Raw genomic sequence first — 14,597 nt, 5'->3', positions numbered from 1 at the left:
GTCTACTATAGATCTCAAAGATTCAAAAAACATGCTTCGTTTTACTCACGACAGATGAGTAGCAGAAAAACACTTGGAAGTTAGACTTGTTTTTAATGAGTGAGGGTGGGAATATGTGTTGATGTAATTAAATAAGAAGTAATCAATACGTGTGATGATACTAGCAAAAGCCTGCTTGCCAGCCAAGACACGTCAGAAAGCTGGATACAAAACTGGTTACATTAACATACAACACTCATTAAAGAGATAAAATATTCTTCTGGCTCACACTACGAAGGACTATTCTACTGATTTACACTACTAAGGTGTGGAAAATGTAAACTAATTTACATGCAACATTTTAAGAAGCAGAAATGCAAGAAGGTGGGCTTGTACGAGCTGTATGTCAAAGCCCTGAGTGCAATGAATTCTTCTCACCGATCCCATTAGGGAGAATGTTCTGGCTGCCTTTCTTTTTCCTAGTTCGTGTTCATCATTTGACTCACTTGTGCTATCTGGGAGCATTACAGAGAAGGCTAGAAAGAAACTCAGAAGTTGCTTCGTCTGAACTCATCAGTCACTGAGATTTAAGACATCTGTCAAGCTCACACAGATAGGGGAAGAGCTAGAAGCTAGAATAGGGCTGCAGTCACCTTGTCCAAAAGACGATGCTCCTCCCAAGGTTTGAATGAAACAACGAGACAAACGTTGTTTTTGTCATTGTCACGGTCGGTGACCCTCACCAGTTTCCATATGCTCGTAACGCAGAGCAAGAAAGAAAACCCTACAGCCACGTTCGAGGATCTCCTAAACATCTCGATGAGAAAAACGCTGAGTTCAGGGTACAGCAAGGAAACGAAGGACGACAGAAGGGGCAAAAGGGGGAGAAAAAAAAGGAAATATGGAGAAAATCTTGAGCGGCCAGTTGACGGTGCCGCTGTCTGACTCTTGTCCAATTTTGTGCAGAAGGAGCCAATGACCTGAGTACCCAAGACATGGCTGGAGCATGCAGGGACTGAATGAGAAGTCCAGAACTCTCGGATTTTCGATGCCTCTGATTTACCCACACACTGTGGCCTCCCCTGCACTGTGCAGAAAAGGCCGGAGGCTGCTTAGCTGTGCAAGAGAAAAGCGCAGGTGTGCACACTCAGCTGTGGCCAGCTCTGCAACCCTCTGGACTGCAGCCCGCCAGGCTCCTCTGACCATGGGATTTCCCAGGTGAGAATACTGGAGCGGGTTGCCACTTCCTCCTCCAGGGGGTTCCTCCCGCTCCAGGGATCAAACCCAGGTCTCCTGTGTCTCCCTGCACCGCAGGCAGATTCTTCAGCCGCTGAGCCATCAGGAAAGTCCCAAGAGAAAGCGCAGTCACCATGATTTCATGTCGAGGAGCCAGGCACAGTTTACACAGAAACCCCTCCGGGACATCCCTGGAGGTCTGGTGGTAAAGAATCTGCCTTCCAATGCAGGGGACACGCAAGTGTCGATCCCCGGTTGGGGGACTAAGATCCCACATGCTGTGGAGCAACTGAGGCCACTCGCTGCAACTATTGCGTCTCCACACCCACAACTAGAAAATCCACGAACTATAACAACAAGAACAACAAAAAAACCCAGATGACACAGCTGAAATCACAAGGGTCACAAGGGAGGCCCAACGCAGCCAAGTGAAACACACATTGAAAAAATATCTTCTAGAAAGGAAAAATTCACTAGCAAGTCTTTCGGGCTGCTCCGGAAGACAAGCCACGTCACTCAGGAAATAGGGTAACCGGCTTTAGGGAGGGGGGACAGAGAGAGAGCCAGGGAACCCCCGCCATCCTCGTAGAAGCAGCAAGAAACACACAAGCCGGGGGAGAAGGAGACACGGGAAAGGCTGATGGGATCCCCAGAAGAAGACGACCTCACGGCCACCGCAGAGAGACTGTCCACCGCGGTGACTGCGGGGCCAGCCTTCCGTCTCCCAAACCTGCCCTGTACACCACTGTGCCGGAGACAAGGGCTGCTCAGATTCAACTGCTAAGAGTCAGCGGTGGGAATCCCCCGGCGGTCCAGGGATTAAGAATCCGCCTTCCCGTGCAGGGAGGGGACTCGGGTTCAATCCCTGGCCGGGGAATGAAGATGCCACGTGCCACGGGGCAACGAAGCGGGCATGCAGCAACTGCTGACCCCAAGCTCCACACTGCTCACTCCGAAACGTTCCTGCTGCTGCTGCTAAGTCGCCTCAGTCGTGTCCGATTCTATGCGACCCCACAGATGGCAGCCCACCAGGCTCCCCTGTCCCTGGGATTCTCCAGGCAAGAACACTGGAGTGGGTTGCCATTTCCTTCTCCAATGCATGAAAATGAAAAGTGAAAGTGAAGTCGCTCAGTCGTGTCCGACTCCTCGAGACCACATGGACTGCAGTCCACCAGGCTCCTCCATCTATGGGATTTCCCAGGCAAGAGTACTGGAGTGGGGTACCATTGCCCTCTCCGAAAGGTTACTGAAGGTATCGCAATGAGATGCCCGGGACCCTCAATTAGGGAGCAGCCCTCACTCGCCCCAACTGGAGAAAGTCGATGCACAGCAATGAAGACCCAGAGCAGCCAAAAATTAAAATAAATACATAAAAAGAGAGCAACGGGAGGAACGAATAAATGTTGACTCTTTTTCCTTCATTCATCTCTTTGATCACCAGCCCACAGACCCAGACTCCCTGGCGCTATATCCACTGGCAACCTCAACCACACCCGGGGTTAAGATGCTTTTAAATATGCTGGTTGTGGGATGATCTGAGAAAACAGCATTGAAACAGGTATATTATCAAGGGTGAAACAGATCGCCAGTCCAGGTTGGATGCATGAGACAAGTGCTCAGGGCTGGTGCAGTGAGAAGACCCAGAGGGATGGGATGGGGAGGGAGGTGGGAGGGGGGTTCAGGATGGGGAACTCATGTAAATCCATGGCTGATTCATGTCAATGTATGGGAAAAACCACTACAATATTGTAAAGTCATTAGCCTCCAACTAATAAAAATAATTGGGGGAAAAATATATATATATATATACTGTTTACCTGTTGTTTGATCTCTGAATTGGGAAGACCCCCTGGAGGAGGAAATGGCTACCCACTCCAGTATTCTTGCCTGGAGAATCCCCCGGATGGAGGAGCCTGGTGGGCTACAGTCCATGGAGTCACAAAGAGTCGGACACGACTGAGCGACTGACACTTTCACTTTACCCGCCACACTTAAGTGTTTGGTGACTTTTTTTTTGGAACACAAAAGACAAAACAAAAAAAAAGAAGCACATGCTGTCTCTAATGGTATCAGACACACAGGCAGACTCTCAGCAGAAATAAGCTAGGAGGCAGGAAAATTCGCAGCCACGTCTGAAGTGCAGACTGAAGACCCGGGAAGCCTACAGAGGGAAGATGCAGGGATACATACCGACGCTCCAATCCATCTCCTCAGCGGCATCCCCATAGGGGCCGTGTTTACTTTTGCCGGCAAAGTCCTTCGAAGAGAAGAGAGCCGTGTGCACGTGGAGGAAAGACAGGACTAGCAGGAAAGGGGTCTCGGCATTGCTGAAAAAAAAAAGCCAAGGGCAAAATAAACACGTTGGATGCCGTTTGTTACTGCTGTTTCATTCTGAAAGTGAAAACGCTTATTCCCTTGGTTAAAAAAAAAGAAGGGAAATATCCAGCTTGCAAAAGTAAAATCAGACTGTGAGGATTTCCCCCCTTAGTTAAAAAAAATAAGAAGAGAAATATCCAACTTGCAAAAATAAAATCAGACTGTGAGGATTTCCCCCCCTTAGTTAAAAAAAAGAAGAAGAGAAATATCCAGCTTGCAAAAGTAAAATCAGACCGTGAGGATTTCCCCCCTTAGTTAAAAAAAACGAAGAAGAGAAATATCCAGTTTGCAAAAGCAAAATCAGACTGTGAGGATTTCCCCCCTTGATTATAAAAAAGAAGAAGAGAAATATCCAGTTTGCAAAAGTAAAATCAGACTGTGAGGAATTCCCCCCTTGGTTAAAAAAAAGAAGAGAAATATCCAGCTTGCTGAAGTAAAATCACACTGTGAGGATTTCCCCCTTAGTTAAAAAAAAAGAAGAGAAATATCCAGCTTGCAAAAGTAAAATCAGACCGTGAGGATTTCCCACCTTGGTTAAAAAAAAGAAGAGAAATATCCAGCTTGCTGAAGTAAAATCAGACTGGGAGGATTTCCCCCTTAGTTAAAAAAGAAGAAGAAGAGAAATATCCAGCTTGCAAAAGTAAAATCAGACTGTGAGGATTTCCCCCCTTGGTTAAAAAAAAGAAGAAGGGAAATATCCAGCTTGCAAAAGTCAAAAATCAAACTGTGAGAATTTCCCCCCTTGGTTAAAAGAAGAAGAGAAATATCCAGCTTGCAAAAATGAAATCCAACCGTGAGGATTTCCCCCCTGGGAACAGAGGTGTTATCAGAGGAGCCTGGGGAATGTAGGCTGGACAGATCGGTCATTCTGCCCTGCTCACATCCTCGGGTGTGATGGACAGCTTGCTTGTTGGGACGAACAAATATCCCCTGGACACAGGAGAGGCAACCCACTCCAGTATTCTTGCCCGGAGAATCCCATGGACAGAGGAGCCTGGCGGGCTACAGTCCATTGGGTTGCAAGAGTTGGATATGTCTGAGCGACTAAATTACCCACTCCGGTATTCTGGCCTGGAGAATTCCACGGACTGCACAATCCATGGGGCTGCAAAGAGTTGGACAAGACTGAGTGACTTGCACTTTCTTTTAGAAACTATGCTCAGCTGTCCTTCCAGAGAGATGGCAGGAAAAGATCCTCACAGTCCCATCTCTCTTCCTCTCTATGACCTTGAAAACTAAATGAACAATTGAGCAAGCTGGCAAGAGGGAGATCTCCCCATAACAGCTTCACTCCATTTTTTTTTTTATTAGCTGAAGCACTTCAGTAAACAACTCTTTTGAAAATTTACTGCTTCCAGCCAGGCAGGTTGTGTGAAGAGATAGAACTTTTCGGCTGCTACACGCCCTCTCTCTATTTGTTACAAATACAGAAGGCGGCTCTCTGCACCTTGCCAGCAACCCAGGATCATGCCAATCTGAGAATCACAAAGATTTACACCCTGTCCTCAGGCGGGAGTGAAATCCAGGCAGGAAGACAGCTACAGTGTAATTCTTTTCCTGCCTGGCACAAAGGTCTTGCATAGTTTATTCCTCTTCTGAGAAAGTGTCAATCGTGTCTGACTCTTTCTGACTCTGCAACCTCATGGACTATAACCGCCAGGCTCCTCTGTCCATGGGATTCTCCAAGCAAGAATACTGGAGCAGGTTGCCATTTCCTCCTCCAGGGGATCTTCCCGACCCAGGGATTGAACCTGGGTCTCCCGCATTTCAGGCAGTTTCTTTACCATCTGAGCCACCAGGCAAAGCAACCTCTTCTGAGAGTCTGAGCTTTATTAATCACTGAGCGTTCCCATTTCTATCAGCATGGGGAATAATCGGAATGCAAATACAGATGTCTACTCATTGGAAAAGACCCTGATGCTGGGAGGGGTTGGGGGCAGGAGGAGAAGGGGACGACAGAGGATGAGATGGCTGGATGGCATCACCGACTCGATGGGCATGAGTCTGAGTAAACTCCGGGAGTTGGTGATGGACAGGGAGGCCTGGCGTGCTGCAGTCCATGGGGTCGCAAAGAGTCAGACACGACTGAGTGACTGAACTGACTGACTGACTGATGGATGGCTTCCGAAGGCCATCAAAAGCTGGCAATCGGACTAAGGTATAAACAAAGAGAGGGTGAAGGACAGGGAAGCCTGGCATGCTGCAGCCCATGGGGTCGCAAAGAGTCGGACACGGCTGAGCGACTGAACCACAACCATAAACCAGACAGCGATAACAACAGTCAGCCAGCCGGAGTTCAGGTGAACAACACTCTGCACTCGCAGATGGACACGTCCCATTGTTCATTTCATCCACCGAAGCCTCTGGCAACTAACTCCACCCACGCAGCACCAGGCACTCAGAATATCAAGCCAGGATGGACCATGCCCAGCCATCAGCCACCCAAAGTCCAGAGGAGACCATTCAGAGTTGGTTGGTCTGAGCTGCTTAAAGTGCTGTGACCGATCATATCAGAGGATGGATAAGACCAGGAGCGTGACCTTCAAGCTGGCGGCGGTCAGAACCCGCTCCTGGAGACAGCGTGCAAAGTTCCTGCCGTGCATCAGCGTCTGTGAGCACTTTCCATAAATCTGCCTGTGTCCGAGCCACGATCCCCCCCAGCCTCGCTGTTCAGATACGGAAGTGGACGGTGGCGGAGACATAACCCGAGCTCTTCAAAGCATGGTTTCCCAGGCTCTTCATTCCAACACACCTCAGAATACACTTTTAATTTTTTAACAGATTTTTTTTTGATGTGGACAATTTTTAATGTCTTTATTAACTTTGCTACAATATTGCTTCTGATTTATGCTGTGATTTTTTTTTTTTTTCTGGTCACGAGGCATGTGGAATCTGACCTCCCTGACCAGGGATCACACCCTACAAATATTGCTTCTGTTTTATGCTGGGGTTTGTTTGTTTTTTTTCTGGTCAAGAGGCATGTGGAATCTGACCTCCCTGACCAGGGATCACACCCTACAAATATTGCTTCTGTTTTATGCTGGGGTTGTTTTTGTTTTTTTTTTTTTTTTCCGGTCACGAGGCATGTGGGATCAGCGGTCCCTGAGCAGGGATCGCACCCCACACGCCTTGGCTTGGAAGGCAAAGTCTTAACCACTGGACCACTAGAAAAGTGTCAAGTTTTTAAAACCAAAAATCATCTATATAGATTTTTATACTACCTGAAAGATACCACTCGTGGGGCTTCCCAATGGCACAGGGGTAAAGAATCTGCCTGTAAAGCAGGAGACCCGGGTTGGATCCCTGGGTGGGGAAGATCCCCTGGAGGAGGGCATGGCAGCCCACTCCAGTATTCTTGCCTGGAGAATCCCATGGACAGAGGAGCCTGGTGGGCCGCAGTCCACGGGACCACAGAGTCGGACATGACTGAGTGACCACACGCGCAAACACACACACACACTATTATAGGAAGCCCAATACTTGAGAAGTAAACAGTGCCAACAATTTAAACTCCCCAGCTTTTTTACATCTTTATACCACTTTCATGTTTTTCAGAGTAGCACATGCCATTTTCAGAACCACAGAACAATGAAGATACATCTTAAACATTAAAAAGGAAGACTGGGTGGACTACTCTGGTGATCCAGGTGATTAAGGACTCCATGCTTCCAATGCAAACAGTATGGGCTCAATCCCTGGTCAGGCAACTAAGATACCTTCTGCTGCATGGTGCACCCAAAAACTAAAAGTTAAAAATAATAATAATAATAATAATTAAAAAAAAAAAACCTGAAGACAGGAAAATCATGCCAGCCACCTCTTCCCCACAAAAACAGAGGGAGAAGATACAGATCCCCGGGTCTCAAGGTCAGCCTGTGTAACGAGATTTCAGATAATGCTCTGATTTTCAGTTCTGCGGGCGTCCCTCCAGCTACAACAAGAAACTCAGCTTCCCCAGAACGGCCTCATCTGTCAAGCGTCCCGACGGGCTCTGTCTGTGAGAGGATCCTTTCACAGACAGCCCTGCCTGTGACTCTGTATTATTCCTACAGATCAGGGGTCCCCAGCATCCAGGGTCTAGCGCCTGACGATCTGAGGTAGAGCCGATGCAATCACAATAGAAATAAACTACACAATGAAGGAAACACGCATGAGGCATCCTCAAACCACTCTACGGCCCCCAGTCCCTGGAAAAACTGTCTTCCATGAAACCGGCCCCCGGGGGCGGAAAAGGTTTGGGGACTGTTGCAATAGAGCCTATGGCTTTGCATTCACAAGTAGACTCTGAGGACCGACTATGGACATCGTCCACGATGGGGCTGACCCTGGCACGCCCATCTGAACTTCAAAGTGCCGGAGTTCAGCCATAAGTGCCCACTTCCGCCCCCAGAAATCAAGGATGGAAAATTTGATGTTTCCGGTTTTAAATCACCCGGCATTCATTTGTTAAGTATTCTAACCCAGAGACTGGAAAGTATCGAATGTCTGTTGGAAACCAAAAAAAAAAAAAGGTCAAATGTCTTTATGCTTCAGGCAATAGGAAAGAAAGTGTTAGTTGCTAAGTCGTGGCTGACCCTCTGCGATCCCCATGGGCTGTAGCCCGCCAGGTTCCTCTGTCCCTGGGATGTGCCAGGCAAGAAGACTGGAGTGGGTTGCCACGCCCTTCTCCAGGGGATCTTCCCCACCCAGGGATTGAACCCAGGTCTCCCGTGTTGCAGGCGGATTCTTCACCACTAGCGCCACTTGGGAAAGATGTAGCAATTGAAACTGTTGCAAGAGGCCAGCTGATAGTAAGAAGCCTGAGTTCCAAGCGTGAGTTCTGGTTTTACTTTTTCTTCTCCTCCTGTTGCTGCTTCATCTTCTTGATTTTTTTTTCCTTCTCCTCATTCTTCCCTTCCTTCTTCTGGTCTCCCACTTCCTCCTCTTCCTCTTGTTTCTTGTCATCTTCTTCTGCCTCCTCCAAGTCTTACCCGAGGCCCCTTGGGTCCCTGGGCAGTGAAGACAGACTCACGACAAAGTGATTAGAGTCACTGTCCACTCTCTGCTCCCCTCCTTCCACTCTGGAGCAGGCCCTGGTTAAGTGGATGCAAGGGTCCCCACAGGCTGTCTCTGGGGACATTGCAGGTGGGGACCTCCTAGCCCACGGGTTCATCATGACTTGCTCTGGAAGCAGCAAGAGGCACTATGGTTGAGCAAAGGATGCCAACCACTCAAGAGGGCCCTAAAAGGTTTGGGGTGCATGGGTACAGCAGAGCGTAGGGGCGTAGCCCCTTGGAGGGATCATTCCAGGAAAACACACCAGACAAGTAGCATCTACCTTACTGAAACAAGATACCTCAGTTCAGTTCAGTCGCTCAGTCGTGTCCGACTCTTTGTGACCCCACAGACTGCAGCACGCCAGGCCTCCCTGTCCTTCACCAACTTCCGCAGTTTACTCAAACTCATGTCCATCGAGTCGGTGATGCCATCCAACCCTCTCATCCATCCTCTGTCGTCCCCTTCTCCTCCCGCCCTCAATCTTTCCCAGCATCAGGGTCTCTTCCAGTGAGTCAGCTCTTCACATTAGGTGGCCAAAAGTATTGGAGTTTCAGCTTCAACATCAGTCCTTCCAGTGAATATTCAGGACTGATTTCCTTTAGGATGGACTGGTTGAATCTCCTTGCAGTCCAAAGGACTCTCAAGAGTCTTCTCCAACACCACAGTTCAAAAGTATCAATTCTTCGGCGCTCAGCTTTCTTCAGAGTCCAACTCTCACATCTATACATGACTGCTGGAAAAACCATAGCCTTGACTAGATGGACCTTTGTTGGCAAAGTAACAAGACAAATCTTTATTTATTTATTCACTTTTGTTGCTTCCCTGATAGCTCAGCTGGTAAAGAATCTGGCTGCAATGTGGGAGACCTGTGTTCGATCCCTGGGTTGGGAAGATCCCCTGGAGAAGGGAAAGGCTACCCACTCCAGGATTCTGGCCTGGAGAATTCCATGGGCTGTATAGTCCATGGGGTTGCAACGAGTTGGACATGCCTGGGCAACTTTCAGTTTCCACTTCTACACATGTGTGTGTATGTCCCCGTGTGTTGCCCTTAACCTTGCATCTGATTGACTCTTCTCTCTGTGAATTAAAATCAATATGGCCCCTCTTCCTTTTTGGCTAACATTCTTATTTAAACTAATAAAATCATCCCAAGATCCCTCTGCTCCAAAGCAACAGCCACACAAGACACATCCGGAAATGAGCTTCAGTGAAAATCGTTACTATACGTTTTACCTCTCGTTAATACACTTTAAAGATGTATATATATAAAATCAATAAAAATGGTTAGTATATATTTTACTTCTCATTATATACTTTATAATCAATGAAAATGGTTAGGATGTATTTTACTACTCATTATACACTTTATATATATAATCAATGAAAATGGTTAGAATGTATTTTACTACTCATTATACACTTTAAATATATATATAATCAATGAAAATGGTTAGGATGTATTTTACTTCTGATTTTATATATATATATATATCTTTAAAGTATATAACGAGAAGTAAAATTTATCCTAACCATTTTCACTGAAGCTCATTTTCAGATATGTCTTGTGTTTCATAAAACATATATACAAAGAGACAGGTATATAGACATTTATGTAGATATAGCTGAGATATTTTATTCGTCTGAGATTTCTGTCTCTCGGACAGATGATTTATGTCTCTCCACATATAGATATCTGTGCTGTGCTGTACTAAATTGCTTCACTTTTGTCCGACTCTCTGTGACCCCATGGACTGTAGCCCACCACGCTCCTCTGTCCATGGGATTCTCCAGGCAAGAATACTGGAGTGGGCTGTCATGCCGTCCTCCAGGGGATCTTCCCCACCCAGGGACTGAACCTGCAAACTCTTACGTCTCCTGTACCTGCAGGCAGGTTCTTTACCACTAGCGCCACCTAGGAAGCCCTAAGGCCTGGACTATAAACATGAGCTTATCAAAGAATTCCCAGGTGTGGTCCCCTACTGGGGACTGGGACCTGGCCTCATACATTTGGAGCACGGAAGTTGAATTCTGTCGGGTGTTGAACTCTTCCAGATAATCCACACTCAGACCTTGTTGGAAAGTCTGCAGTCACTGCAGAAGCAGAGAAGGCATCAAGCTTGTTACAGGCCACTCGGGAGAGCCCTCAGCGAGTTAGATGTGGGCTTTACTCCTCTATGGACCGTGTGCTTGTGTGGCTTTGGCTATCACTCTCAACTTCTGAGCCTCAGATTCCTCCACAAGAAGACCTCTCGTCCCTCATCTCCCAGCGTCCTTTTGTACCAGGTAAGAGGTGAGGGAGGGGACTTCCCCTGGCGGTCCAGTGACTAACACTCCGCCTTTCCAATGCAGGGGGCCTGGGTTTGTTTGCTGCTTGGTCAGGGAACTATATCCCACATACGGCAACTAAGAGTGTGCATGACTCAACTAAAGATCCACGTGCCCCAACTAAAGATCGAAGATGCTACATGCCTCAACTAAGTGTGTTTACGATGACCTGTGACTTATCGAGCTGAAAACATATGGTGTGGGACTTCCCTCGTGGTCCTGTAGTTAGGAATCCATCTTTGAAAGCAGGAGACATGGGATGGATCCCTGGTCAGGGAACTAAGATCCCACAGGCTGCAGAGCAACTAAGTATGAGGTCCACAAGTACCCAGCTCGCACAACACAAGGAAAAATCCCATGTGCCACAACTAAGGCGCAAGGCGGCCAAAAAAAAACACACAAAACAACACACGAAGAGCTGATAAACTACGTCCCTAACAGGAGATGCATCTTCCCAAGACAAATTCTATCCCCAAAAGAGTAAGTTAGGGTGAGGGGTCGTGAACTGCATGGTTATATATCCCACACCATCACTCTCCTCGACTTGGAAACAGGTTTGTAATGCAGGGGCACGCACCTACATTCGTCCAGGTAGAACTCACCTGGGACCATCACAAACCCATGAGAGCATCAGCCCCTGGCGCCCCGTCATCAGAGGCTTCACATCTCAAGTCAGCATCTCGAAAACAAACGCTTGACTACAAATCATTGGAAGGACTGATGCTGAAGCTGAAACTCCAATCCTTTGTCCACCTGATGGGAAGAGCTGACTCACTGGAAAAGACCCTGATGCTGGGAAAGACTGAAGGCAGGAGGAGAAGGGGACGACAGAGGATGAGATGGTTGGATGGCATCACCAACTTGATAGGCATGAGTTTGAGCAAGCTCCAGAAGTTGGTGATGAACAGGGAGGCCCGGCGTGCTGCGGTCTGTGGGGTCCCAAAGAGTCAGACACAACGGAGTGACTGCACTGAACTGACTGACTGATAAATCATTCCAGCCATGAGGCTCAGAGAGAGAATATAAATTTTAGCAATGAAAGTCTGAATCCTTTTCCTCATAGCCTTTGACGAGTGGAACCCAGGGTAAGTTGTATGCCCACAAACTGTCCTTTACATCAGTGCATGGAAAGAAGGCACTGGGGTCGATCGGAAAATCTGGACTCAAAAGAATCTGAATAAATTTCACAAACACTGTCTGTGCTAGTATGTTATCCTTCTGTTACTGACTAGCCCTGAATCTACGTGTCATAAAGGTAGCTGTTGTTCAGTTGTGAAGTCGTGTCCTATCCTTTGCGACCCCATGGACTGCAGCCCATCGCACTCCTCCGTCCATGGGATTCTCCATGCAAGAATACTGGAGTGGGTTCCCATCCTCTTCTCCAGGGGATCTTCCCGACCCGGGGATTGAACCCATGTCACCTACATAGGCAGGCAGATTCTTTACCACTGAGCCAACACAGAAGCCCCATAAAGGTGGTGAGAGCTGCTTAAATTTGTCAGGATATTCTGGTGAAAGAAATAACACATTTATGTGCCTTCAGATCCTTGAAAAAAGTTTTTATAAATGTGGTAGTGTCACCACTCATTATGGTTCTCTGGTGCCACATTAAGATGATTCTCTCAAGATTCTTAAATCCAACAATTCAGCAAAGCAATTAGATATCTTCTCTAATAGAGAGAACCATGTTACCCAAAAATGCTTTTACCTAGATGCTTCTTTTTTAATGCAATAATAACTTTTATTGGGACATAACTTTATTAGACCTATTACGGTCATTTTTTCGTAACGTATTTAAATGGAAAATCACCATGTTGTATACCTGACACTTAGCATTATATTGTATAACTATATTTCAAAATTAATTAATTTCAAAAGTTTTTAACAAATACAGCTCAGAGAGAAAAAAGAAATTAAAAAAAAAATGAGAAAGCAGCTAACCTAGATGCTTTTTAAATCTTTCAGTCTTCAGATAATGCACATCAGAAGTTTCTTATGAAGGGCACTGTGGCACACACATGGTAGTTTTTTCACTAATATTACTCCAACATGGGCAACAGGTATTTGGGTTCATTTGGGTTTTTTGTTAAGATGTCACTATACAGTCCATGGAATTCTCCAGGCTAGAATACTGGAGTGGGTAGCCATTCCCTTCTCCAGGGGATCTTCCCAACCCAGGGATGGAACCCATGTCTCCCACATTGCAGACAGATTCTTTACCGTCTGAGCTACAAGGGAAGCCCAAGAATACTGGAGTGGGTAGCCTATCCCTTCTCCAGCAGATCTTCCCGACCCAGGAATCGAAGTGGGGTCTCCTGCATTTCAGGCGGATTCTTTACCAACTGAGCTATCAGGGAAGCCTAAGATGTCACAGAAAAATCCAAAATGAACTTTTTGGCCAAACTCATGCATTGGAATCACCCCCCTTTGAAGACAAAACACTTTAAAAGTAACTCAGTACCCACAACCACCAACTATGGTTTTGCTAGAATATCCTACACATTGAGTTCTGGAAGAAAATTGCAGAAACCTCAGTAAAACCAAGATAAACTGGCTGGACAACTAACTATTAGAAAAATGTAAACTCAAACTGCAATGAGGTACTACCTGATGCCAGTCAGAACAGCCAGCATCAAAAAGTCTACAAATAGGGACTTCCCTGGTAGTCTAGTGGTTAAGACTCTGTGCCTCCAATGCAGGAGGTGCGTGTTTGATCCCCGGTCGGGAAACTTATATCCCACATGCCATGCAGCATGGCAAAAAGTTAAACAGACAAACAAAAAGTCTACAAATAATAAATGCAGGAGAGGGTGTGGAGAGAGGCAACCCTCCTACACTGTGGGGGGGAATGTGAATTTGTGCAGCCACTATGGAGAACAATATGGACATTCCTTTAAAAAAATTAAAAATAAAACTATCACATGATCCAGAAATGTCACTCGTGGGCATGGTTTTCTGGACAAACCCATCATTACAAAAGATATATACAACTTAATGTTTATAGCAGCGCTATTTAGAAAAGCCAAGATATGGAAGTAACCTAAATGTCCATCAACAGAGGAATTGATAAAGAATATGGAAATATTACTCAGCCATAAAAAAGAATGAAATAATGCCATTAGTAGCAATATGGATGGACCTAGAGAAGATCATACTTAGCGAAGTTAAGTCAGACAGAGAAAGACAAATATGATATGATATCACTTGTGAAATCTAAAAAAAAACAGTGCAAGTGAACTTATTTACAAAACAGAAATAGTCTGAAGGACATAGAAAATAAATGTATGGTTGGTTACAAAGCAGAAAGTGGGGGGGGGTGTGTGAAAATTAGGAGTTTTGGATTAACAGATACACACACTACTACATATGAAATAGATAATCAACAAGGACCTACTACCCACAGCAGAGGTAACTATATTCAATTATAATAAACCTATAACGGAAAAGAATCTATAATCTATCTATATGTTACATACAAAATTGAATCACTTTGCCATACCCCTGAAACTAAGACAACATTGCAAATCAACCTACTTCAATTTAAAAATAAATAAAATGTAAAAAGTTTAAAAAGATAAACTGACTGAGGTTCAATACCCTCGGGCTAATCAAATGTTTTTTGATCCCCTCTCAAGATCATACAC

The 14,597-nt window shown here is 46.0% G+C and overlaps 1 protein-coding gene across 1 annotated transcript in view; it reads right to left on the bottom strand.

Annotated features, from left to right (window-relative positions):
- Window positions 1-14,597, bottom strand: part of STS (steroid sulfatase) — a 156,008-nt gene that overhangs the window by 64,325 nt on the left and 77,086 nt on the right. The window contains exon 6 of the mRNA XM_065915792.1: window positions 3,406-3,542. Coding sequence (XP_065771864.1) covers window positions 3,406-3,542 — 137 coding nt within the window. The remainder of the gene's footprint in view (window positions 1-3,405; window positions 3,543-14,597) is intronic.

The sequence above is a fragment of the Muntiacus reevesi genome, chromosome X (assembly GCF_963930625.1).
Source record: "Muntiacus reevesi chromosome X, mMunRee1.1, whole genome shotgun sequence".
NCBI lineage: Eukaryota > Metazoa > Chordata > Mammalia > Artiodactyla > Cervidae > Muntiacus > Muntiacus reevesi.
This window is presented reverse-complemented; position numbering and strand designations above follow the sequence as displayed.